This window comes from Pinus tabuliformis, chromosome 7, assembly GCF_031772625.1.
Source record: "Pinus tabuliformis cultivar Carrire ecotype Pingquan chromosome 7, CPIR1, whole genome shotgun sequence".
Taxonomy (NCBI): Eukaryota; Viridiplantae; Streptophyta; class Pinopsida; order Pinales; family Pinaceae; genus Pinus; species Pinus tabuliformis.
Genome location: NC_142293.1, coordinates 1,570,378,678 through 1,570,405,541, shown reverse-complemented (window position 1 = coordinate 1,570,405,541; position 26,864 = coordinate 1,570,378,678). Strand labels below are relative to the sequence as shown.

Here is a 26,864-nt window from a genome sequence, read left to right as displayed (position 1 = left end):
AGCTCCTTGTGCATGGTTTCAGCAGTGCATTCCATTTTGTGATTTCCAAGCCGTGTCCCGTCCTCCACACAATCTTTCCATGTTCTTTAGAGACAGACTAATATACCACTTTGTTAACGTGACATAGCCAACTCAGTTGCAGGTCCCAGCTTTTCATTTTTTATGCCCTGATCAAGACTTGTTTTTGACTTCGACTGTTTGCATAATATTGGCTCCTTCAAACAATATGACACTTACTTCTGACTGCTTGCTTATATGATCATATTTTTTAATTTCCTTGGAATTTTTATTGTACTATGAATTGCATTAATTTTTTATTGTGCATCTTTACCTGCAACTTGCAAGGAAGGTAGGTATATACTTTTAAATTAAACAAATATACATTTATTGAGGCTTTGCCAAAGCTCATCATGTTATTTTATTGTCCAGTCTGCAGGATTTCTCCAAAGGAAGGCAGTTCTGTGGTTTTTGGCACAGCTTGAAGTGAATGAGTTGGCTCCCTTTTTCATTTTGCTTTTGAAATCTCTTCAAAATGCATTTATTGATGAGCATACCTCAATCTGTGGATCAAAATATTCTTGGGAAGCTGCTATAGAACAAGGCACAGCAATGGATTTCATTAATTTGATTAGTATCGAAGGAGTTGCTACTTTGCCATACAAAAAGAAATCAGGATTTTTGCATGTAGTGAAGGATGTTTTGGAGACCTTTGATGAAGCAAGAATGGTGCCTTATCTTTTCCCATAATTAGCATTTGTCCTTCGTATATTAGAATCCTGTGCATTAAGTTTAGAACATCGAAAGGATGCCATCTTCAATCATAATAGTACACAGGGGGTTGAAACTCCTGCTGACTTTGAGATGCCCGATGTAGCAATGTTAGAAAAGGTAAGTGATACAGACATAACTGGGGAGCAAAAGCAACCTTATTCAGTGGACTCAAAGATGTCTGAGGCAGATAACTTCCTTGATGCAGATTTTTCTTTGCGGAAATTAGAGAATATATCGGCATCACCGATGTTAGTTGCCAGTGGGGTTCAGATTAGAAGTGTCACTATGAGGCATGGGGGGAAAGATAAGAACCCAGCATTGTTTCTTAGTGGAATGAAAGACTTGAGATCATTATGTCTCAAGGCTATTTCCATTGTGCTGAATAAATATGATTCAATTGATTATGGTTCAAATTTTTGGAATATATTTTTTACAGCAGTAAAACCATTGGTTGAGAAGTTTACACAAGAAAGTGGGAGCAATGAAACACCTAGCTCATTGTTTATTTGTTTTCTGTAAATGAGTAAAAGCTTAAAGCTTGCTTCATTTCTTCAGAGAGAGAAATCACTTGTCCCCAATATTCTGTTGATTCTGTCTGTTAAAAGTGTGTCCGAAGCCATGGTTTCAGCTATTCTGAGTTTTGTTGAGAACCTTCTGAATTTTGAGGATGGAAATGATGAAGATCAAGAGAATGTTTTGCTGCAGGAAATTCTTTTACCACATCTTGATATACTCTTCACAAGTATGCAGAATTTGGTTCAGCTTCGTCGGGAGAGCAAGAGGTAGTAACTTGTTGGATTTGGAATTCCTTTGTCGCTGTCTATTTTTTCTGCTACATTTTATGTTTTAAATTGATATTCTGTATTATCCTGTCTCCTTTAAGTTGTATGCATTGCTGAGTTTGTGTTGCAAAATTCTTCAAATATTTACTTCAAGGTTGCAAATTATTTTTGAAATAGCAAATTATCAGGAAACATTAACTGAAATTATTTGAAAAAATAGAATGAAAGATAAACAACAACACGATAAAAATGGATCCTTCTGCCAATGATACCCACAACACTCTTCTTCATATCACTGCTTTAGAATTCTCTCCTGATGTTGCAAAAATCACTCTCAACCCTTCTTCAATGTTTTTGCTTCTGTAAGAATTGCTCGCTGCTGTAGAAAATGTGATTGAAACATCAGCAGAGTTAATATTTTAAAAGAAGCCAATTTATGCTTTCTCTCCTTTTTATATTTTTATTGAAATATCAATAATTAAATTCCAAAGTTCAGCTTTAAAAGCACAGTATTGCATTAAGTTCCATGGAGGCTGATACATATATGGTTCTAGCGCACACACACACATATATATGTTCCACCAAATTTCTGGGAAGAGGAGGCGAGGGAGAGAGGATATGCAGGACTGGCCTATGCAAAAGCTCCCCACAAATATTTTGGAAGCGTGGGGGGACGTCAGTGTCTTAAAAACTTGAGTGAAGGACACATTTTGATTTGAGTGAAGGGTACATTTTTGCCAAGGCCATGACAAAGGGGTTCAACAATCAACACAACCATCATTGAGGTACATATAGGGGTCGGTGCTCTTGATTAAATGCCAATCACATAACCTCGTACCTGATAGATTCTAATGAACTTCTGTAATTCCATTGATCTCGAAATCTTGAAAACTATTAAGTCTACTGAATTCTTAATGGGATATGAAAATATTATTTTTTCTGTATGAAGTCCATTGAGGTTGGAATCACTCAAACATCCTTAAACAATAAATGGCAATGTTGAAAATTAAAGTAAGCCTCCTTTTTCATTTTTATCTTTTATCTTGAGAATTTAACATTACCCTTCGGAAGCATCTAGGAAGTGTCTATGGAACATCTAGGGAGTCCCTAGGAAACATGAGGGGATCGTGTTTCAACTAGTGGGAGCAAATTTTGGCACGCGGCATACTAATTTCCTGGAATTGTGCAAATTGAGCCTGAAGCGTTAATATATGTAACTTCACAATTTTTTTAACCAGTGTCTATCTCCCCGAACATTCATCTCTCTTTTCCTGTGAAATCTGCCCTCGAGTTCCATATCAAACGAATGGGTGGGCCCTGAGTTTCGATTTGAAACCCATTGATTGAAATAGATCAATTTTGTTGGTGCTGGGATGACCACAGCCATGATGCCACAATGATCGGTATAGACTGTCCATTTGATGCTATTGTAGCCATCTTGATTTCTCCTTTTGTGAGCAAATGAACCTTACTTTGTACCATGCTTGATTTGTTTGTGCGGTCCATTAGGCAATCTCTGTTCTGTAGCAGTCACCCATTTCTTCCTTAGCTTCTTCTCTTGACCATGGCTCTACTAACATATGAATTCTACACACATGAATGTGGACAAATGATGCAAACGACAATATATTAAAAGAGAGAATGATATGCTTGGTTCATCTACAGTATTATTTGGATGTCAATACATATAAGGGAGGCAATTTCACATACTAAATCACATAGAACCACTTTATTAATTAACCTCTAACCTAATCTAACACAACTCTGTTTATGACATGTGACATAAGTCAATTAGTTACCTAAAGGTGTAGCTGCACTGGGTGAATATGCTAGTATACAAAATAGATTCACTTCTTATTGTACAATCTTTTGAATATGTCAAAAGCTTGGCATACAACATGCATCCTAGGGCTCACTTCCTGTATCTAGATTTTGAAGCATTCTCGTATCTCCTTTTAAGTGGTTAGAGCTGCCTTGAGATGAAGAAATTTGTCAAAGTTGTTTCTCGTATCCCAAAAGAGTTAAGTGACCCGAGGAAAGACTTCCTATTCTGTGAAGTTCTTCACTTGCTTGTTGCTAGTACTAACATCTATTTGATAAAGCCTATGATCTACAACTTTTCTGTAGGACTTTTTGTCTACTGTTTTTCCTCTCTGTTGCTTTGTCTTCTTTCCTTGCCTTCTTCCCATGCTTTCTTCTTTATTTTGTGATTTCTTGGTTAAAATTCTGATCTGGCTTTAATTTGCTTCCAGAATATTAGAAAATCATCCTCTCTGATCTCTCATTATGTTATCACTGAAGTTTTATGTTACGTGTAAATAGCATGTACTACTCAGAAACAGTCTTCTGTCAGATTCCATATAAATTGTCAACTTTTGACCTTCTGGTTTTTCATTATCAGGAAACGTATCACAGGTCCTGGGAAGCGTGAACTAAGAATTTTTAAATTGTTGGGAAAATATGCAACACGTTCAGAAGTAGTGAATCAATTTGTTGATTGTTTGTTACCATTCCTTGATGTCAAAAAGGTCAGCAAGAATGGTGAGTAAATGGCATGGGCAAAAGTAATTTACAGAGATTGCAGCTATATTTCAGATTTGATGTTTATTAATGTGCCATAATTGACATTTTTTAACATATTGTAGTTAATGTGATTTGCAGAGCATTTCATAGAGATTCTATGTGTTCTGAAAGAGATTTTGCCAGCTCTGGGTGACAGTAGTGTTCTTAAAATGCTAACTATGTTCAGTTCATTGCTAACTTCATCACCATTGGATATTCGAGTGGCTATTTGTGATATCCTGAAAGGGCTTTCAAAAGTTGACTCTTCCTTGGCCTTGCCTGTAAGTTAGCCGTTCTTGTTTGGTTTTGTTGAACCAGAGTTTGATATTGTTTAATGTCCCGTGATGTTAGTTTACAGTGAATTCATTGGTTATATTGGCAAAGTATGTTATTAATCATTGACCTGAATTCTTGATGCTTCCTTGCAGGCAAAACTGGTAGGTGATTTAAATGCAATATCAGTATCTACAGTTGGAGAATCTGATTATGATAAGAGGCTTGCTGCTTATGAGAAAATATCTCCTCAATTATTCTCCCAGATAGGCAAGCCATATACCTTGCTTATTCTCTCACATTGTGTGTATGACATGTCATCAGAAGACCTCTCACTCAGGCATAGTGCCTCCAGTTGTCTGCTTTCTTTTATTCAATTTTCTGCCTCTGTATTAGAAAGTGAAGAGGTAATGCAGCAGGATGATTTTCAAGATGACCTGAAAAGTGAGAAGAAACCTAATCATATAAACACAGTGAAGCAAGGACTGCTTGATTCTTGCATCAATGATGGCTGTGGAAATTGGTCTAAAGTCTCTGTTAAGCATGTCATTTATAAATTTTTTCTTGCACATGTGAAGAAGGGTATAACGAGTTCAGAGACCTCCATCCAAAGGGTATTTTTTTTATTACTTATTGTAAATTTGTATGTCACCATCTTAAATATTTTATAGGTAAGCACACCATTTAACATTGTTAAATGTATCTATAGGAATGGGTGGCTTTACTGCGTTCAATGGTACTTAGCCTTTCTGGTATTGCAACTTTGAATGAATGCAAGCCTCTTTCCAGCACGGATGTAGAAGTGGACTTCTTCAACAACGTTCTTCACATTCAGGTTCGATAGCATGCCTTTCCTTTCCAGTTCTTCCTTGTGCTGAAATTAGTCTAGATGTTGACTGGAGTTTCTTTACTTATGCAGAACCATAGGAGATCAAGAGCAATGACTCGGTTTAGAAATATCCTGGATGCTGGAAATCTATCTGAGGTAAGATATAATGTTTGAGTCAGTATGCATTTATATGTTTATATCTGTGGGTGACATTGGAGTGAGATATTGTTAGTCTTTGCTCTATCCTTTTCTGATCATACCCTGCTGCAATGTATTGACATTTCTAGTGTATATGGAATGTTATGCAGGGAAATCTCATGCAAATATTTGTGCCACTCTTTTTCAGTTTGTTGTTTGAGGCCAAAGTTGACAGGGAGGGAAATGTTGTGAATTCTTGCATAGAAACCCTTGCTTGTATTGCTGGTCACATAAGATGGCACTCTTACTTCAGTTTATTGATGAGAGCATTTCGAATGATGGCTTCCAAGGAAGATAATAGAAATATACTTATACGGCTGATTTGCTCTATATTAGATAAGTTTCATTTTATTGATGGAATGTCCTCAACTGTAGAACCAGAAAAACATGATCATCAAATAGAGATTGGTGAAACAGCATTTGATAAGCCAGATATGGGATTGAGGAGGAATGGTGAGAACAAAAATATTCTTTCCCCTGAAATACAAGAACGTCTGCAAAAGTGTGTTCTACCTGAGATAAATAAGTTGATGATATCTCACTCAAATGTGGTTAATATTTCAGTTAGTCGTGTTGCACTGAAGTTATTGAAACTTATGCCTTTGGAAACAATGGAGTCAGAGCTTCCTCGTATTATACAGCAAATTGCAAATCTACTGAAGAGTCGCCCTCATTCTGTAAGAGATGAGGCGAGGGCTTGCTTAGCTGCATGTGCCAAGGAATTAGGACCGCAGTATTTGCAGTTCATTGTAAAAACACTACAGACAACATTAACAAGGGGATATGAATTGCATGTTTTAGGCTATACAGTCAATTTCATCCTATTGAAAGTTTCATCTTCCCTGGACATTGGAGATATTGATTATTGTGTGCAACAGCTTCTAGAAGTTGCAGAAAATGATATTATGGGAGAGGTTGCTGAAGAAAAGGAAGTTGAAAAAATTGCCTTCAAAATGAAGGAGACAAGGAGTACCAAATCTTTTGAAAGTTTGCAGTTAATTGCTCGTAGTATTACTTTCTCTGCACATGCTAGTACATTGCTGGTACCTGTTAGACACAATCTTCATAGAACACTTACACCAAAAGAAAAAGTTAAGATTGAGTCCATGCTACGCTATTTAGCAACCGGTCTTCAGGCTAATGCATCATTAAGTCAGACAGATTTGTTTGTTTTTGTATATGGATTGATTGAGGATGGTATTGGGGAAGAAAAGATGGGTAGGAAGACTGCTTTGTTTATTAAACCTGGCCTAGCATCTTCAACATCATCGGGCTCATATAAAAATTCAATGGAGGGACCTGCAGATGATAAGCTAGATACACCCAATAGGTATCTAATTTCAGTGTTTGCACTGAGACTTCTTGAGAACTATCTGAAAAAACTCAAAGTAGATAAGAGTGATCAATATTTAATAGTGATGTTAGATCCTTTTATAGAACTACTGGGGCACTGTCTGAAATCTAAGTATGAAGGAGTTATATCACATTCTGTGAAATGTCTGGCTTGTCTATTGAGACTTCCCCTTCCATCTATTGATATTCACAGTAGCAATATTACCTCCTCAGTTTTTAATATGGTCCTTAGATCAGGAAAGAGTGACAGTCCCTTAATGCAGTCTTCTGTTAATTTACTTGTTATGCTTTTGAGACATGCAAATACAACCATCTCAAATGATCAATTAAAGATGCTTCTCCAATGCCCACTCTTTATCGATTTAGAGAGTATCTCAACTACCATTGCACTATCACTTTTGAAGGCAATTGTTAGGCGGAAGCTGCTGGTTCCAGATCTGTTTGATTTGGTCACTAGAGTAGCACGCTTGATGGTAACTAGTCAAGCTCTTCTGATTCGCCAGCAATGTAGTCAACTTATTTTACAGTTTCTTCTTGACTACCCTCTTGGTGCCAAGCGACTGCAACAACACTTGGATTTCTTAGTTGCAAACCTTAGGTAAGGAGTCATTAATTTATTACCAATCATCCAGTTTATTGTTATGTGTGCTGAATATAAATTTTCTTCTTTTAACTGCGTTTGTTGCAGCTATGAACATACAAGTGGCAGGGAAGCTGTACTGGAGATGTTGCATGTGATTATTTTGAAATTTCCAAGTAATGTGGTAGATGAGCAAGCAGAGACATTTTTCCTACCTCTGGTGACTTGCCTGGTTAATGATAGTGACAATCAAGTTCGAGCTATGGTAGGAACAGTTTTGAAAGTTTTGATCAGACGTGTAAGTCAGCGACCATTGCAAAGGATGCTAGTATTCAGTCTTTCTTGGTATACGAGTGAGAAGCAGCAGCTATGGCGTCCAGCGGCGCAGGTGTAGTGGCTCTCTATTCTCTAAAACTAATAATGTCAGGAAACCAGTCTTCCATGTTCTCATAATGATTGAGATATGGTTTTGAAAGCAAGTTGACAGAAGGATGTTGATATGTAGTTTACTAGAGCAGAAACAGCTTTGTTTAAGGAATTTGGTTTCTTTTAATTGGTGACGCATTTGTTTTTTATCATTATGCAGGTGTTAGGTCTCTTGATTGAAGTCATGAAGACAAGTTTTCAGGCACACATAGAAGATGTAAAACCTAGAGTAATACACATCTTAAAATGTGCACTCACTGCTGATGGAGATGGAAAACCAGAAGTTGGCGAGGAGGACATGTTAGCTTTCTGGAAAGAGGCATATTATTCACTTTTAATGTTGGAAAAATTAATGCTTCAGTTTCCTGAGATTTCTTTGCACAAAGACATTGAGGTATGGCTTAACTTAAGCAAAATGTTAGCATGCTGCACTAGTCTTTTTGGAATTTTTTATTAATTTCTTTTCAAGCTAATTATATCATGCCATTCATTAGTCTTAGTTACTAATGTATTATGTTTACTTTTGATCTCTAGCATATTGCCAGGCTGGTTTCAACTGATTTCTTTTGAATGAAGGAAGGAACTTGGTTTGTAAAGTGGGATCACCTAAAATGTTAATTCAATTAACATGCTGAATGTCTGTTTGCTACTGTTGCCATCATGAGTCAGAGTTATAACATGCATAGAATAATGCTTTGCCAAATAGGACATGTGCCTAATTTACAAAATCGAAACTGAATTGTTGAACTGTATTGAAGTCTCTAACAAGTAAAGAAATGAAATTAGGAAAAAAAAAAGTATACTGTTGTAGCATCTTGCCATATGAGCAATGGCTGCTCTATGTCGATCAATTGCAGATGGCCTACCAAAACATGTAAGGACCCCCTGCGATTATGATGGTAATATACTTGTTGATTGTTTTGCCTTTACACATTAATTGAAGCTGCTGGTATGTTGTTGGTACCAGGGGATGGGTCTGGCATTTTAACACAATCATCAGCCAATAATAATAGTGGCCTCCAACCCTTCCAAATTATCCTTTGGATTGTCATCCCAATTCATAAGTTGTAGTGCACATGAACCAAGCTATCTGTTGATCTACATTCAACCCATTTCTCTACATTGTGGATGAAGTTGTAGGTGTTTCAGGATGTCTAACCCTCTTCCTTGAGGGTGAGGGACCTATCAGGGCCTTCCCTTAGGACCCAACATTCAAAAGAAAACTTTAAAATGATTTCTTTATACAAATCCTAAGAGCAGTCTCGTGAGTGCACCTCGGATTGCACAAATTGCATGGTAGTTCCCTGGAGCACTTCAGGGAGCATGCTCCTAAAATTCTCTGGGGACTGCAAATCCACAGGTCAGGTATGTGCTCCCAAAAATGATCCCATTCTGAATTTCTCAAGAGTGCACTCCCAAGGGCACACATACTGCATGTCACCAGTTCTCTTCTAGAGCAGGAGTGAGACTTCTAGGAACGTTCTCTTGTAGCACTGGGACTCCTAGTGCTACCCGCTCGTAGAGACTACCTTGATTGCTAATAGTAATATTTTACGAACACAATTTCTGGTAACAATATTATCGCTCCCAGTTATTCATAATCAGAGGAAACTTTCAAGGATTCAAGTATAAACAAAATAATTTGATGCAGAGTGCATGAATAGGAAGTCAATTTTTGAAACCTGTTCCTCAAAAGGCCCTTTTTGAATTTGCGTTGAATAGCATGATTGCCCTGTATTTTGTTAACAGTGATTCCTTGGACCATATACATTGAAGGAAAAACTAAAGTTTCACAATATTTAACCTGTTTGGTCACATCCTTCATTGCTGTTTTGATGAATTAGATCAAACTCACATCTTGGTTCTCAATCTTTGTGCTGTTGTATGGCAAACAATTAAAAATGAATCGAATTCCTGTTGTATGGGAAGGCTGTTTTTGTTCAATTATTGTTTTCTCAGCTATCCGTGCCCTAATTGTCCATAACAAACACCGTTTCTCCCCTTTGATGTTCCACCAGTGTCATGATTTAGAGTTCATTCTTCGATGAGTGCTGCAGAACTGCCACATGTTTCACAGGACCTAAGGTAGGCGTTGTTATAGTACTCCTCTTCATTAGTCCCCTGTTGCCCTGTTACAAGGTCCACAGATTGAGCCTCTGCTGCTGACAACCTTAGTCACCGGATTCGCCGTTTTTTATCCATAAAATTCGAAATTCGGCGAATTTGAAGGCCAAACGAACATATTCGTTCGAGTTCGCCATTAAATTCGGCGAACTCGAATTTCATGTCGAATTCGAATTTGAGACGAATAAAATCGCCATTAAATTCGTTTGAATACGTTGAAATTCGACTGCTGATGATTAAATTCGTTTTTTTTTCGCCCGCGGGTTTTAGTTTTAGGTTTCATTGACTGTTTCATTGACTCGGGTTTCATTGTTTCACGATAGAAATAGGCGTGAGGTGTAACTAAAGAACCCAAAACCAGTGGGCCTTCTCCATGTGTTCGCAAAAACCGAGGGCAATGATATTATGGATACAATTTGCAGTAGGACATATGAGTGTTACTTAAATCTGCGAGTACGTCTGGCAGAACGCCCGCGAGAGTGTATAGTATTTGATGCGTTCCTGCATATGTTCGCCCACATTCAATCCATAAACCGTGGGCTTTTGTTGCTGCGTAGCGTGAATCAAATGGCGAACCTATTTGTTTATTGGTTCAAAGTATCAGTCGTGTTTCCACTTGCCCGCCACGTTCTGCAGCAACGTATATCCATTTTTCAAATAAAACATATTTAATATGTCAATTATTTTATCTAAATTTCACGATCAAATCCAATCTTTTCATTGCCCTAATCTTATTAAGGTTACTTAAATAAAATTGTTAGAGCACTTTTTCCACGGATGGTCCCCGCGCTTTGCAGCGAGCACTTTTTCCACGGATATTCCCCGCGCTTTGCAGCAAAGGATAGTAGCGTTTTAATGTTTTCGTTTTATAAACTTGTTAAAAATATATAATTATAAACATTTCACCAAAATATATAATGTAATAGAAATAAAAATAATAAACCGTATTCCAGAATCTAAGATCGAATGAAGTGTATTATCGAAAAGATTGCATATGTAATTTATATATTGCATTCTTAGAATCGAAAAGCTATGTTACCAGGATTCGGATACGGATACGGATACGGATACGGATCCAGATCCGGATCCGCTAGTTTTTTGAAAATGCAAGATCCGGATACGGCAAGGATACGTCACGTACAAAAAAATAAAATATAATAATATTTTTAAAATTTTAAAAAACACTTTAGAGTTCAAAAATCAATTACTCCATTGAACCATCAAACACTTTTAGAACCGAAACCATTAGATATATTATGAATAGGAAGACTGAAACACTGAAATGATGCATCATCCGTCATACAAAGTAACAAAAAAGATCATAATATCATAAATGTTAACAGTAAATACATTTACATATCTTCAAATGGATCTCTATCTTCTGCATATTGCAACTCTACATCATGAATAGATGATGGGGGTCCTGGAATGTAGGAAGTTGCATCAGTAGGCTTTTTAGGGTACTAACCTTACCACTCTGCCTTAACCACACACCCCATTTTCACACACACATGGAGCTTTTATGTTCAATATTTGCCATAACTCAAGGAGAATCATTAATGTATCCTATGCAAAATTATCATTATGAAAACCTTGTTTGACTTTAACAAAGAATTTGGGGGAATCCATCATTTTGGTTTTCAAATACCGGGCTTTATTACATCAAATTTTCTTATGGGAAGACTTGTTCTTGTATTAGAGGGCAGTGTGGTGTAATTTCACAACATAAGGGACTCGAGAAAACAAAGCCCTCTAATTATTAAAGGAACTAGTTTTTGACTTTAATAAAAGCATTTTCATCGTGCTTTCCAATGTGCGCATCGTGCCATCCACCGTTTTTTTAATCAAAGAAATCATATATTAATGCAAAAGATTCTAACAGTCACTCTCCTCTTCTGCCTTGTCATGTGCACCAATTTTTTTTTTACTCTGCGGATCTTTCGATTTTATTGTTTCTTCGGTGGCATCATTTTACTTTTACTGCAGCAGAAATGTATTAATAGATGTTTAATTAGCAAGTGGTGGGGGAGCATGGGTCTGTGCATGGATACTAAGCCAGAATGCAAGACACGTCGAGATAACAGTGGGTCAACCAATTAAAAACGCTCCCGTGGCTTGATTCCAGAGCTCGTATTTCTAATTTGTAATCGCTGACCGCTGTGGTAAACCCAGAACCGTGGACCCGTAACAATTGTTATAAACTTATAATATATAAAGGTTATAATATATATGAATATCGACTGAACGGGTCTAAACCCAGAACCGTGGACGCGTCTAAACCCAGAACCGTGGACGGTGGACCCGTAAGTTGTAACAATGGTTATAATATAAAACAATGCGGCTGTAATCATAAATACCTTGCCCGGTTTCTGGTCCAGCCGACACAACTGGGACGCTGGGCCCCCTTGATGCCAAGAAACTCAGAGGTAAAACCGTAAACGCCAAAACGCTGCTGTTCCACTGTTTTTTTCTGTTCCGCCTGACTGCCGACCAATGGGGGACCACCTCACTTTAACGCAAACGTCAAAGCAAAAACCCTAAACTAAACTGCCACGCAAACAACGCTTTTACTTTTTCGGTTTTAAGGTATGCAGGTTCCGGCATTGACTAACCATACGTTTCCAGGAAAGACGAGCCGTTTCCAAACACTGATATTCGCCACGTGCCGTTTTTCCAACGTATTTTTCCGTATCCGGATCCGGATCCGTACCAGATCCGTGGATACGGAGATCTCGGACCCTCAGCTGCCGGATCCGGTAACGTAGTCGAAAAGATTGTAATATATGTTCTATATAGATATCACGTATAAAAAGAAAAGGTCATATAATAATAAATTTAATGGCTATGAATTCACCTTTTTAATGGGTTTACAGTTAGATTTTAAATTTTAATATTAATGTGAAAAAAAAATAATAAAATTATAATTTTAAAAAATTTGGAGAAATTAAGTATATTATTTTATAAGAAATATATTTAAAAATATTTTAGTATTTTTAGGATGGAGATGATTAATAATTTGATGGAGGATTTGATGGAGGTGAGAGGGATTGGATCACTATTTTTATGCGAGAACAATTAGGTAGCTTAATAGTATATCTAAATAATAGGAAGATGGTTTGGCTTGTTTTTCATGCCTTGATTGATATATCTATCTTTAATATACATTTTTTTTTCGAATTTCTATATGTCAAATTTTATGTCGAATTTTATCGACAAAATTTGAGTTGCCGAACTTTATTCGAATTTCATGGTCCTCGAACTCGAACTCGAACCTGGTGACTTAGCTGACAACCATTGTTTGTAGTCACAGAGTTTCTTTCTGAGTTCCTTGATCTGCGTGGTGAGAGAGATTCTTTTTGGAAAAATCAGCGAGTTTGGTACTTCTCAAAATGCCATTAGAGTTATGTTGACGATGGACTTCACAGCGTATGCTTTGATTGAGTTCTTGGAGTTCTAACAGTGGCAGCATAACGAAATCAATGGTAATCAGGAGTTTTCAGTGATGAAGTATGGGACTGTGTCACTAACACCTGATGTGAGCACAAAAAATTAAAAGCTAACAAGGAAAACTACTAGGAGCACTGGGGGAGAATGATCTTGCTTAGATTGTGCCAGATATTACTTAATGCTGAGAGTATTACTGCAAGATGATTTGTTCATCTGAATCTCTTGTGCTGAGATCAACCCCCTTAAACGTAAGTGCATTGGTTTATGAGTTAAAAGACTTGCATAAAACTTATTGTTTTAAGTTTGAGGTCTATGATTTATCTTCAGTAATAATTCTTGACAAGTTAATGCTAGTGGGGAAGGCCGCCCCATTAATAATGTCAATGATAATTTAAATTTTGGAGTCCCCTGCAATTTTGATGTCTCAAATCTCTAATTTGGATGTCAGTTTTAGGCCTTTGCATAAAATGTGTCCTGCAATATTACTTGTGGTTTGGTCACATGCTCATGCTTGAGCAAATTTTAGTCTTGTCTTTTCTCATGGGTCCCTTGAGCGCCCTCCCCATGCTCTGCCTGGGTTTCATTTTGCTCTCCCATCAAGGAAGAATATATTACCATATACATGAGAGAGTGGGCTGAACTGGGGAAAGAATCTCAGGTAAAAATATTATCGCTCCCAGTTATTCATAATCAGAGGAAACTTTCAAGGATTCAAGTATAAACAAAATAATTTGATGCAGAGTGCATGAATAGGAAGTCAATTTTTGAAACCTGTTCCTCAAAAGGCCCTTTTTGAATTTGCGTTGAATAGCATGATTGCCCTGTATGTTGTTAACAGTGATTCCTTGGACCATATACGTAACGTCTTGAGGTTTCCACCCGATGTGCGACGCGTTCGGGTGATGGAGAACCGTGGGCGCGCGTGCGGTTGAGGGCGAGTTGCGGTTGGGCGGCAGTCATGCGATGATATGCGAGAGAGCGTTGGTATATATAATGCATGGAGCGTGGAGCGAGTGATATGAAGGCCGACCTACAATGTTAGCAAGCCGACGAGCTAAAACGAAGAATTGTGATAGCGTTGGGGCTTTGGGCAAGTCGGCTGGGAAACCAGACTTGGCCCCAAGCCTTAGTATATATTGCTGAATGTTGGAGCGTTCAAAGGCATCAATGAACTTCGCACTTCTTACTTCGCTCTTGGAGTAGAATCACTTGTGCGCAGATTTAAGGGGAGATGAGCGCATAGCTCATGCGCTCCCATGGTAAGTCGCACTTGGTGAAGAGCTCTTGGTGAAGAGGTGGATGCGTTGGGCAAGGCGTGCCCGAGGTGATCGTGCGGAGGTGTTTGTGCGACGACTTGGCGTGGGTGTCTTGGCGACTCGGGTGAGCGCCCGCCCACCGTGCAAGTGTGCACGAAGGTGAGACGGAGGTTGGAACCGGAGGTCGTAGAGTTGGGCAGGCGGTACTACGTGCTGTTCACACGATTTGGGCGTTTGTCAAGAGTTGGCAAGCGGGACTGCGTGTGGGCAGGGATACACGGTTTGGGCGTTTGCGACCAAACGAAGAGCGAACCGGCGAAGACGTGCGACGAGGTGAACGACGGGTTGGAGAGTCGTGCGGCGACCGTGCGGAGGTGCCGACAAGCTGGGCAACCGAGTTTGCCGAAGTTGTGAAAATTTGGCTAAGTGTAAATTTGGGGTTTCCCAAGGACTTAGTCTGTACATTGTAAAAGTGAAGATTGTATAATATATTGATTCGGGCAGACTCATATTGCAGGGAGTTGCCCCTCCCTTTATACTGTTGTGCATTTCTCTTGGTTAATGCTGTTGATAATGAATGTGTATGGGTGTTCATTGGTATAAAGGCACATTAATAATACTTGGTAATGAAAATAAAACTAAGTATGGAATGTTAAGGCGTAGTCTACAATCGTAAGTATTGGTGAAAAGAAAACGGTTGGTAGTGCCGCACCTCGCTATAAGCGGTTGGAAGACTACCGCAGGTGTAGGGGCGTGACAGGTGGTATCAGAGCAGGCTGATTCAGGGTTGAAGAAGCTTGACAGTTGATGACAGTGGAAGTAGGTACTTGCAGGTGAAGGAAGCTAGTTTCACATACAAGTGGAACAAGGGCCGGTTCATGATTGCAGGGAACTTGGTGAAGCTGGTGAAAGGTTTAGCAGAGGGGAAGCTTTGTGCTTGGGCCAAGCTGAACGACAAGGCATGAGAAGTTGAGAAGAATGCCAAGGGAAGCTCTTGCTTACCTTATACAGGTTGAAGCTGATGAAAGAGGAGAATCCTCGGATTCGAGAGAAGCTTGTAGTCTTGGAAAATAATGTTGAAGACGAACTTCTTCAACTTGGATGGACAATGGAGCAAGATGAAGTTGCAGATTGTGCAAACAAGGAAGAGGAAGCCGTGATAGTTGAAGATGTTGCAGACATGACCATGATGGAGGGTGAACTTGAGATTGATCAAGTTGGACTAGGATCGTGCAGTTTACAGACATGGATGGATGAGGATACTCATATGGATGAGCCTCATGATGATGATGACGATGATGATGCAAGTACCATTGATACTTGTGTTTCATTTGGGCATTTGGTGGATGGACCGTATGCAGGGAAGGGCAAGGCCAGTTTGCCAATGCAAGGGAGCATCTTACCATGGGTGTTTATGATGAGACCTTGTATGGAGAAGCAAGGATTGTTGATGGTTGCTGGACTTGTTGGGGTTGGTTGTGACCTTGTGGCAGAAGGTACAAAGGCCCGTGGCAAGGGGGGAACATGATGATTGTTGTGGATGAATGGGTCATGCTTTAGCCACATGGCTAAGTGCCAGGCATGACTCATGGGCAGATTGGAGGACACACTCTTGGGTGGACTTCTCATGGCCGAGACCAAGAGATAGTCTTGGTGGACACTTTGGTGGAGGAGCTATGATGGAGGGACTCATGACATGATGATATGGTTGGGTGACCAAGTTCACTAGACCGAAGATTGCAGCTTGGATGAGGAATGACCGATTGTTGTGATGGGTCTACTTGGTTGGACTACATGGGCAACTTAGTCATGGACATCAGGTGGGGGACATGGAGCATGGCAGTCTTATGCAAGGACATTATGTGGGAGCACTTATAGAGGTGTCACTTATGGGCATCCAATGAGGAGTGCCAAGGCAGGGATGTTGTGCAGATGGATTTGCTAATGTGACATGGAGATGTTTTGCTTATGAGCCGGTGGAGGGGTTGTGCACTCTTGTACAACGAGGCCATGGACTTGGATGGAGTTGTGAGTAGACTATGGAGCATTCCTACTACATGGAGAGCTGAGGCATCTTGCAGAGACCTTTGGACCGAGACTTGTATGCTTGCTGAGATGTTGGTTGGGGATGGGTTATGGAGCTCATGTTGACATGAGATTGTTGTGACTTTTGGAGACTTCATATATGGTGGACTTGGAGGATCTGATGCATTGAGGTGCTGTGGTCAGAGACTTTGATGCAGGATGGGGTGCATACTTTCAAGTACATGTATGGGAATGGCTTGAAAGAGTGACTTGATGTGGAGGATCGATATGAGACACTTTGGAGTGATGGAGTCACGATGATGATGATGCCTTGGTGGCAACACTTGGGCCTGAGTTGAGCTGAGACTCAACTACCTTTTGACATGAGAGCTGATTGATCTATGATCATGGGCAGCACATGGACAGATGGGACAGGTGTATACTTGTTTCTACGGAGACTTGAGGGTTGACACATTGCAGATGTGATGGAGGTAGCTTCATGGACTTGGATGTGGCATACCGAGAGTTGGAGTTAATGAGATGGTCTCTTCATATGGAGGAGACACACATATGGATGATGTTGGGATAAATGTGGCTAATTTCATGTAGCACATTGACACCAAACATCATGGACATCATGTTGCAGATGAGATGAGGACTACTTCATGGACCTGAGCATGGCTTACACTTATATGGAGATGGATTCTTGATCGAGTTCAGGATGTGACAGGATGCTTTGAGGAACGACTGATGGTGACATGAGGATGTGCATTCTCATGGGTTGAGAGTGACAGTTGGATTAGCTACCGAACTAGTTCAGTCATGGGGGACGTCAGTGTACAGAGATGTGTTAGCATTTGTTGGAGTATCATGGCAGCGGTTCACATGAGGACGACACATGATGAGGTCGACACGATATGTTGCAGTGGGCATGTAGCTTGAGATGGAGGGGCCAACCTTCCACAATGGAGAGCAGCATGTGGAGATTGTGACATGATGGTTGATGATCATGGATTGAGATGACTTCCGATGTATGACATACCGATGTGTATACCTTGGTATGGTGATCTTGGTGACAGATGGTTGCCGGGGCGAGACATGGTGGAGACAGTGGTTCTACATATGTTGCAGTGATGGTTGCAGTATGTGGAGGAGTTGACATCATGGATATTGATCATCTTGGTGGATGGCTACCAGGATGGTATGTTGTCGAGGATGACAACGATTTCAGGTGGAGGATGTAACGTCCTGAGGTCTCCACCCGATGTGCGACGCGTTCGGGTGACGGAGAACCGTGGGCGCGCGTGCGGTTGAGGGCGAGCTGCGGTTGGGCGGCAGTCATGCGACGATATGCGACGATGTTCATGCGACGATATGCGAGAGAGCGTTGGTATATATAACGCATGGAGTGTGGAGCGAGTGATATGAAGGCCGACCTACAACGTTAGCAAGCCGACGAGCTAAAACGAAGAATTGTGATAGCGTTGGGGCTTTGGGCAAGTCGGCTGGGCAGCCAGACTTGGCCCCAAGCCTTAGTATATATTGCTGAACGTTGGAGCGTTCAAAGGCATCAACGAACTTCGCACTTCTTACTTCGCTCTTGGAGTAGAATCACTTGTGCGCAGATTTAAGGGGAGATGAGCGCATAGCTCATGCGCTCCCATGGTAAGTCGCACTTGGTGAAGAGCTCTTGGTGAAGAGGTGGATGCATTGGGCAAGGCGAGCTCGAGGTGATCGTGCGGAGGTGTTTGTGCGACGACTTGGCGTGGGTGTCTTGGCAACTCGGGTGAGCGCCCGCCCACCGTGCAAGTGTGCACGAAGGTGAGATGGAGGTTGGAACCGGAGGTCGTAGAGTTGGGCAGGCGGTACTACGTGCTGTTCACACGATTTGGGCGTTTGTCAAGAGTTGGCAAGCGGGACTGCGTGTGGGCAGGGATACACGGTTTGGGCGTTTGCGACCAAACGAAGAGCGAACCGGCGAAGACGTGCGATGAGGTGAATGACGGGTTGGAGAGTCGTGCGGCGACCGTGCGGAGGTGCCGACGAGCTGGGCAACCGAGTTTGCCGAAGTTGTGAAAATTTGGCTAAGTGTAAATTTGGGGTTTCCCAAGGACTTAGTCTGTACATTGTAAAAGTGAAGATTGTATAATATATTGATTCGGGCAGACTCATTGCAGGGAGTTGCCCCTCCCTTTATACTGTTGTGCATTTCTCTTGGTTAATGCTGTTGATAATGAATGTGTATGGGTGTTCATTGGTATAAAGGCACATTAATAATACTTGGTAACGAAAATAAAACTAAGTATGGAATGTTAAGGCGTAGTCTACAATCGTAAGTATTGGTGAAAAGAAAACGGTTCGTAGTGCCGCACCTCGCTGTAAGCGGTTGGAAGACTACTGCAGGTGTAGGGGCGTGACAATATACATTGAAGGAAAAACTAAAGTTTCACAATATTTAACCTGTTTGGTCACATCCTTCATTGCTGTTTTGATGAATTAGATCAAACTCACATCTTGGTTCTCAATCTTTGTGCTGTTGTATAGCAAAAAATTAAAAATGAATCGAATTCCTTTATATCTTTCTGAATACGTTTGCAAGATATGTTTTCTTTAGACAGTGAAATTTGTTCACCTAGTTTTTCTTAACGACTGTTTGTGCAGGAAATATGGGATTTAATTTGTTCACTTCTGGTTCATCCACACATGTGGTTACGAAATGCATGTGGACGTCTTATAGCTACATACTTTTCTGTTTCCGCATCTGAAATAAATACAGGGAATCAGACAAACATTTCAAGCGGAAAAACTGCAATGCTTTTGCAGCCTAGCAGACTCCTCTTATTAGCTGCTTACTTTTGTCACCAACTTGATACAGATCTTCTTGATGAAGGCACGAGTGATGTAGTTGTGAAGAATCTTATATATGCGACCTGTGCACTGTATTCCTTTGTGAAAAGCAGACAGGAAACTGATCTAAGTGATTTCTTTTTCACCCTTGATGCTAGCAATCAATCACTTATCTTGAAAGCATTTTCATTGCTTGGTTCAAAAGCATGCAGAGAGGTTTGCACCTATTTGGTTAGTAGGCAATGTGGAGATGTTTCCAATTTTGAAGTAAATGAAGATTTCAATCAGGACCTCAAAATATCACTACTCGAACCCATCTTCAAGAAGTTGGGAAAGGTTTCACTTAAAGTGCGGGATGTACAGGTATGATCAGTTGCACTTTCCAACATATAGTCTGTTATATATACATATGTACGACATTTATTGACATTTGATTCTTAGATTTTACTTCTTGGGCGTTGGATCCTAACACTATCCTGTTTGCAGACAAAGTCCATATTTGAGTGGTATAAAGCCATTTCTTTGCAAATGGGTCATGAAGGAATTCAAAGCCATGGAGCAACAATATTGCTACCACTGTATAAAATCACAGAGGGTTTTGCAGGGAAGGTGATTTCTGGTGAGGAAAATGAGACTTTTGATTTTTACATGGTAGTATTAATAAGGATGGTTGGATAACTGTTTGCTTTTTTTGAAGAGGTTGAGTAGCTTACATTAATTTCTTGGTTATTTAATCCTTTATTCAGGGGACTTGAAGCTATTGGCAGATGATGTTCTATGTCACATGAAAGACATCATGGGGGTTGAAAGTTTTGTACAAGCTTACAATTTAGTGAGACAGAATGTGAAGTCAACACGAGACAAGAGAAAGAAAATAGAAAAGATAGCTGCAATCGTTAACCCAATGTGGCATGCACAAAAGAAGATGAAGTTAACAGGAAAACGCCAAGCTCAGAAGAAAACGAAGATTTTTAAAAAGAAGTTACGGAGAGGTTGATTTCTCTGAGCCTAATTATCCTGCTTGGAATTTACTCGGTTTTCTAGTATTCGAGTATTGCACTCTGTGTCATGAAAAGGGAAGGCATAAAACGCTGCTTGGAGACACTTGATTCAGGTTTTTATGTGCTAACTGGAATTAGCTTTGCCAGTCCACAACTGGAATGAAGTCATGTATCATAATTACTATCAAGTAGAAGTGATTTAGTGCGGTGTTTTGTATATTTAAGAAATGGGTATTTTGGAATGACTAGGAGCGTGTTGCTAAAATATCCTAGTCATTTGATCGATCATATAAGAAATACCCATGAGCATCCATAGGTTTTTGACAGTGACGTTGTAGTTGTGTGGTAAAATTGTTTAACAATATGGTGGTTCAAGGCAGATTGTATATAAATTTGTTCTAAATAATATTTTATTTAAATTATTCTTAGATTGTATCTAGAACTGATCTGTACTATTTGGCCTAGTAATTATCGTGTCATTTATTTCATTTGCAATGGCGCTGTGAAGATCAAATTGACACTTCAGACATCACAGCGAAAAGTTAACTAACTGACAAATGTGTATTAATGGCCAGGTTACATACTTTTGTAATAATCATTTTTATAATGCCACCCTTCCAACTACGGTAAGCTTGTTTTTGAAAATTCCAAGGAGATTATGATTTTGGCCATCTTCAAAAAGGAATATATATATATATATATATATATAGGCCGATAGGCCTTCCTATGCATCAACAATCGTCAACACTTTTACCCTGCTCCGTTTGATCAGGTAAGACACTTTTAACCGTTGATTTGAAATGTTCGATTCATTATCCCTCACTGCGCATCGCATCTGGCAAGCATGCACTGCACTTTGACTGCTTTTCCCAAATATCAGTTGAGTTGCCTTCTTTTCACCTCCGAGTTCTGCTGTGCATTGAACCTGGCCCTGTTATGCGAAAACTCTGATCAGATTGCCACTGGGGATTCAATCGGACCGTGTTTTGGTCAATAAGTTGCCCCATTTTTGTTTAATTAAGGTTCTCTGCTTTTTTTTGAGTGCCTGTTTCCGGACCTTTTAATGGGCTGAGTTATTGCTGAAGTTTGCGCTCAGCTGAGTTGCTGTGTCCTTCATTAAGTCCATTGGAATACACACAGTTCGGTTGAAACTTGCAATGTGTGTAGGGCCAATCTTTTCTAACGCTGATGTATTTGAAATATTTTTTATTATTCTCACCTATGTCTGCTGTTATGGAACTCATCTAACAATTCATGTAATGAACCTTTTGTAGGCTTCTAGAGCAAAGTGATCCTGATATTCAGCTTAAAGTTTTGGAATGTTTGTTGAATTGGAAGGATGGTTTTTTGCTTTCATATGAGGAACATCTGAAGAATTTAATTTCTCTGAAGACTGCACGTGAAGAAGTGACGACATGGAGTCTGTCTAAAGAGAGTCAACAGATTGAAGAGGGTCACAGGGATGAATTGATTCCTATAATTATACGGATACTCATATCAAAGGTCAAGAAGATTAAGGGTGGCTCTTCAAGAAAGGTAGATATGTGTTTTTTTCCTTCTGAAAAACATAGTGTGTTAATTTTGCATTAGCTACAAATTCACTTATTGTGTATGTGAATACTTTGTTTTAATAAAAGACCAGCTTAAAAAAGGATCAAGGCAGTCCGAGGAACATTTTCTTACTTGTCCCTGCTGCTTGAAGAAAAATGTGCACATCTTGAAGGACCAAACTAGAGTCTTTGACAACTTTTGCACGTTAATGTGGAGTTTGTGAAGAGCTGTTTATTGTCCACAGAGTCACAGATTTTTGAAATTCTTCTGTCAGAATTAATGGCTAAGCTCCTTGTGCATGGATTCAGCGGTGCATTCCATTTTGTGATTTCCAAGCCATGTCCCCATCGTCCACACAATCTTTCCATGTTCTTTAGAGACAGAATAATATAGCACTTTGTTAACGTGACATAGCAACTCAGTTGCAGGTCCCAGCTTTTCATTTTTTATGCCCCGATCAAGACTTGTTTTTGACTTCCTCTGTTTGCATAACATTGGCTGCTTTAAATAATATGACACTTACTTCTGACTGCTTGCTTATATGATCATATTTTTTAATTTCCTTGGAATTTTTATTGTACTATGAATTGCATTAATTTTTTTTTGTGCATCTTTACGTGCAACTTGCAAGGAAGGTATGTATATACTTTTAAATTAAACAAATATACATTTATTGAGGCTTCACCAAAGCTCATCATGTTATTTTATTGTCCAGTCTGCAGGAGTTCTCCAAAGGAAGGCAGTTCTGTGGTTTTTGGCACAGCTTGAAGTGAATGAGTTGGCTCCCTTTTTCATTTTGCTTTTGAAATCTCTTCAAAATGCATTTATTGATGAGCATACCTCAATCTGTGGATCAAAATATTCTTGGGAAGCTGCTATAGAACAAGGCACATCAATGGATTTCATTAATTTGATTAGTATCGAAGGAGTTGCTACTTTGCCATACAAAAAGAAATCAGGATTTTTGCATGTAGTGAAGGATGTTTTGGAGACCTTTGATGAAGCAAGAATGGTGCCTTATCTTCTCCCATTATTAGCATTTGTCCTTCGTATATTAGAATCCTGTGCATTAAGTTTAGAACATCAAAAGGATGCCATCTTCAATCATAATAGTACACAGGGGGTTGAAACTCCTGCTGACTATGAGATGCCCGATGTAGCAATGTTAGAAAAGGTAAGTGATACCGACATAACTGGGGAGCAAAAGCAACCTTATTCAGTGGACTCGAAGATGTCTGAGGCAGATAACTTCCTCATTGCAGATTTTTCTGTGCAGAAATTGGAGAATATATCGGCATCACCCATGTTAGTTGCCAGTGGGGTTCAGATTAGAAGTGTCACTATGAGGCATGGGGGGAAAGATAAGAACCCAGCATTGTTTCTTAGTGGAATGAAAGACTTGAGATCATTATGTCTCAAGGTTATTTCCATTGTGCTGAATAAATATGATTCTATTGATTATGGTTCAAATTTTTGGAATATATTTTTTACAGCAGTAAAACCATTGGTTGAGAAGTTTACACAAGAAAGTGGGAGCAACAAAACACCTAGCTCATTGTTTATTTGTTTTCTGGAAATGAGTAAAAGCTTAAAGCTTGCTTCATTTCTTCAGAGAGAGAAATCACTTGTCCCCAATATTCTGTCGATTCTGTCTGTTAAAAGTGTGTCCGAAGCGATGGTTTCAGCTATTCTGAGTTTCGTTGAGAACCTTCTGAATTTGGAGGATGGAAATGATGAAGATCAAGAGAATGTTTTGCTGCAGGAAATTCTTTTACCACATCTTGATATACTCTTCACAAGTATGCAGAATTTGGTTCAACTTCGTCGGGAGAGCAAGAGGTAGTAACTTGTTGGATTTGGAATTCCTTTGTCGCTGTCTATTTTTTCTGCTACGTTTTATGTTTTAAATTGATATTCTGTATTATCCTGTCTCCTTTAAGTTGTATGCATTGCTGAGTATGTGTTGCAAAATTATTCAAATATTTACTTCAAGGTTGCAAATTATTTTTGAAATAGCAAATTATCAGGAAACATTAACTGAAATTACATGAAAAAATAGAATGAAAGATAAACAACAACACGATAAAAATGGATCCTTCTGCCAATGATACCCACAACACTCTTCTTCATATCACTGCTTTAGAATTCTCTCCCGATGTTGCAAAAATCACTCTCAACCCTTCTTCAATGTTTTTGCTTCTGTAAGAATTGCTTGCTGCTGTAGAAAATGTGATTGAAACATCAACCGAGTTAATATTTTAAAAGAAGCCAATTTATGCTCTCTCTCCTTTTTATATTTTTATTGAAATATCAATAATTAAATTCCAAAGTTCAGCTTTAAAAGCACAGTATTGCGTTAAGTTGCATGGAGGCTGATACATATATGGTTCCAGCACACACACACACATATATGTTCCACCCAGTTTCTGGGAAGAGGAAGCGAGGGAGCGAGGATATGCAGGACTGGCCTATGCAAAAGCTCCCCACAAATATTTTGGAAGCGTGGGGGGACGTCAGGGTCTTAAAAACTTGAGTGAAGGACACATTTTGATTTGAGTGAAGGGTACATTTTTGCCAAGGCCATGACAAAGGGGTTCAACAATCAACACAACAATCACTGAGGTACATATAGGGGTTGGTGCTCTTGATTAAATGCCAATCACATAACCTCGTACATGATAGATTCTAATGAACTTCTGTAATTCCATTGATCTCGAAATCTTGAAAACTATTAAGTCTACTGAATTCTTAATGGGATATGAAAATATTATTTTTTCTGTATGAAGTCCATTGAGGTTGGAATCACTCAAACATCCTTAAACAATAAATGGCAATGTTGAAAATTAAAGTAAGCCTCCTTTTTCATTTTTATCTTTTATCTTGAGAATTTAACATTACCCTTCGGAAGCATCTAGGAAGTGTCTATGGAACATCTAGGGAGTCCCTAGGAAACATGAGGGGATCGTGTTTCAACTAGTGGGAGCATGTTTTGGAATGCGACGTTCTAATTTCCTGGAATTGTGCAAATTGAGCTTGAATTGTTAATATATGTAACTTCACAATTTTTTTAACCAGTGTCTATCTCCTCGAACATTCATCTCTCATTTCCTGTGAAATGTGCGCTCGAGTTCCATATCAAACGAATGGGTGGGCCCTGAGTTTCGATTTGAAACCCATTGATTGAGGGTTGGCTGATCCTCACTTGAAAAAACATAAAATAAAAAATAAAATAGTCGAAGTGTGGGACCTTAAAACACTATCTTTTGCGTATAAATTACCCCCCTCCCCATCCTAAAGTACACAATCAATGTTTCTCATTGCAGTTTGTGTTTTTTAGATTTGTGAGAGTGATTTGGAGCAAAATAGATAAAAGAAATATGAATTCTCTATGTTTCTGGTCCAAACTGGAACATCAAGTTTAATTTGCAGCACTCAATCAAATCACTCTCTATTAACTGAATGAAAGAATTATAATACAGTAAACTGTAAGATCAAAGCTTCTACTGTCTGGCCATCTCAGTCAAGAATTGTGTAACCCTTCACACCACAGGCCATCCAAAAAGCTCTTGTAGCATTCAGAACAAACTTTTCTTGGCCAGTTGTCCTTTTTTGAAATCAAACTTTATAAATGTCCTCAACTCCAAAAATTTGTGACTTGAGCTTTGAGATTCAGATCCTCTATAGCTGTAGAAAGCTCTCCTACAACTATTCTAAGATCATAGCATCTTCCATAATCTGTCCAGGGAAGCGAAGAGGTCATTCTCCACCTTCTTTACATATGAGGCCAAACATACATCTCTCTATTTATCAGGTACTTGTCTATCACACAGATAATCCTTGTTGAGAGACAAAGAAAGGACCTTTTAAGTTTCACTGTTTAATCTTCTTCCAGATACCTAGATCTACCATTTTATAGAGTGGATGCTAAATCCTAACAATAGCTCCATATATTCGATACAATTCACTTCAAGAAGAACAACTCGGTGCCAACCTCTTCCTACCACCACACTTTCAAAAAGGACCACCAAAAGGGATGCCTTATAGTCCCTAGTCAAGGTTCCAACACTAGCTTTGTTGCTCCTGTAGGACTTCAGGCCTTGGATCATGCCTGTTATTTTGAAACCCTTGAGAGGCACCGTGACACTTCCCAAGATTGCAGAAGAGGACTCTATGTTACCAGATCTCAGACCAACTAAGACCGTTAGGTAGGTTTTGGAGGATTACTAGGAATTGAGGATAATAGACATATATCTGGACTATTCATAGTTGTGTAGGACAGAGTTCATCCTCTAATGGTCAATTGTCCTGATGCACTTTTACAGATCAGAGATTCCATAGATAGTGCTGTACTACATAGGACTTCATTTCATATTCACCATACCGCTATCTTTGTTTACTGTAGTCTTTTACTTTAAATCTCATTGAAAATGTCGCACTCAATCTAAACTTATTTTGTTCTGTATGACCACTTGGTCTTGTGGACGGTAAATAAATGCTATTATCCATCTATCTATTGAGTCAGATTGACCACTTCTATTCACAATTCGATATTTATATAAATTTCTTTCAACCTTTCTCAAGCTCTTGTCACAAAGTCTTCCTGCTCTTGATTATAAACCATCAGTAAAAAGTAAGAAAAGTAATTCTTTGTAGCACTGATGTAATATAGGATGTGTTTTTGCTCAAAGGAACCACTAGCTTAGATAAACATGAAAGGACATTAAGATTCTGCAGTCTTGGTCCTTAGAAGTGTTAGAATGTTTAATGCCCATTTTTGGTCCTTGAAAGTGTGTTTTCAAAGTAAGTGCATTTACATGCAAGAAAAGTGAAAAAGCTATA

General features: G+C 39.2%; 2 protein-coding genes across 2 annotated transcripts in view; both read left to right on the top strand.

Moving 5' to 3' along the window:
* Positions 1-20,902, top strand: part of LOC149254062 (uncharacterized) — a 165,477-nt gene extending 144,575 nt beyond the window's left edge. Inside the window, 12 exon segments of the mRNA XM_089460063.1 lie at positions 430-1,553; positions 3,955-4,094; positions 4,215-4,396; positions 4,544-5,002; positions 5,098-5,223; positions 5,308-5,373; positions 5,526-7,366; positions 7,457-7,736; positions 7,935-8,168; positions 19,288-19,836; positions 19,960-20,092; positions 20,220-20,902. Coding sequence (XP_089316189.1) covers positions 430-1,553; positions 3,955-4,094; positions 4,215-4,396; positions 4,544-5,002; positions 5,098-5,223; positions 5,308-5,373; positions 5,526-7,366; positions 7,457-7,736; positions 7,935-8,168; positions 19,288-19,836; positions 19,960-20,092; positions 20,220-20,470 — 5,385 coding nt within the window. The 3' untranslated portion in view covers positions 20,471-20,902.
* Positions 20,903-21,650: 748 nt separating this feature from the next.
* LOC149254061 (uncharacterized) lies at positions 21,651-23,868 on the top strand. The gene is made up of 2 exons (XM_089456981.1): positions 21,651-22,010; positions 22,741-23,868. Exon 2 carries the CDS (start codon positions 22,921-22,923, stop codon positions 23,866-23,868), a length of 948 nt encoding a protein of 315 aa, XP_089313107.1. The 5' UTR covers positions 21,651-22,010; positions 22,741-22,920.
* Positions 23,869-26,864: the final 2,996 nt, after the last annotated feature.

Coding starts and splice junctions, on each gene's coding strand:
- LOC149254061 (XM_089456981.1), top strand. CDS start 22,921: ATGGATTTCATTAATTTGATTAGTATCGAAGGAGTTGCTACTTTGCCA.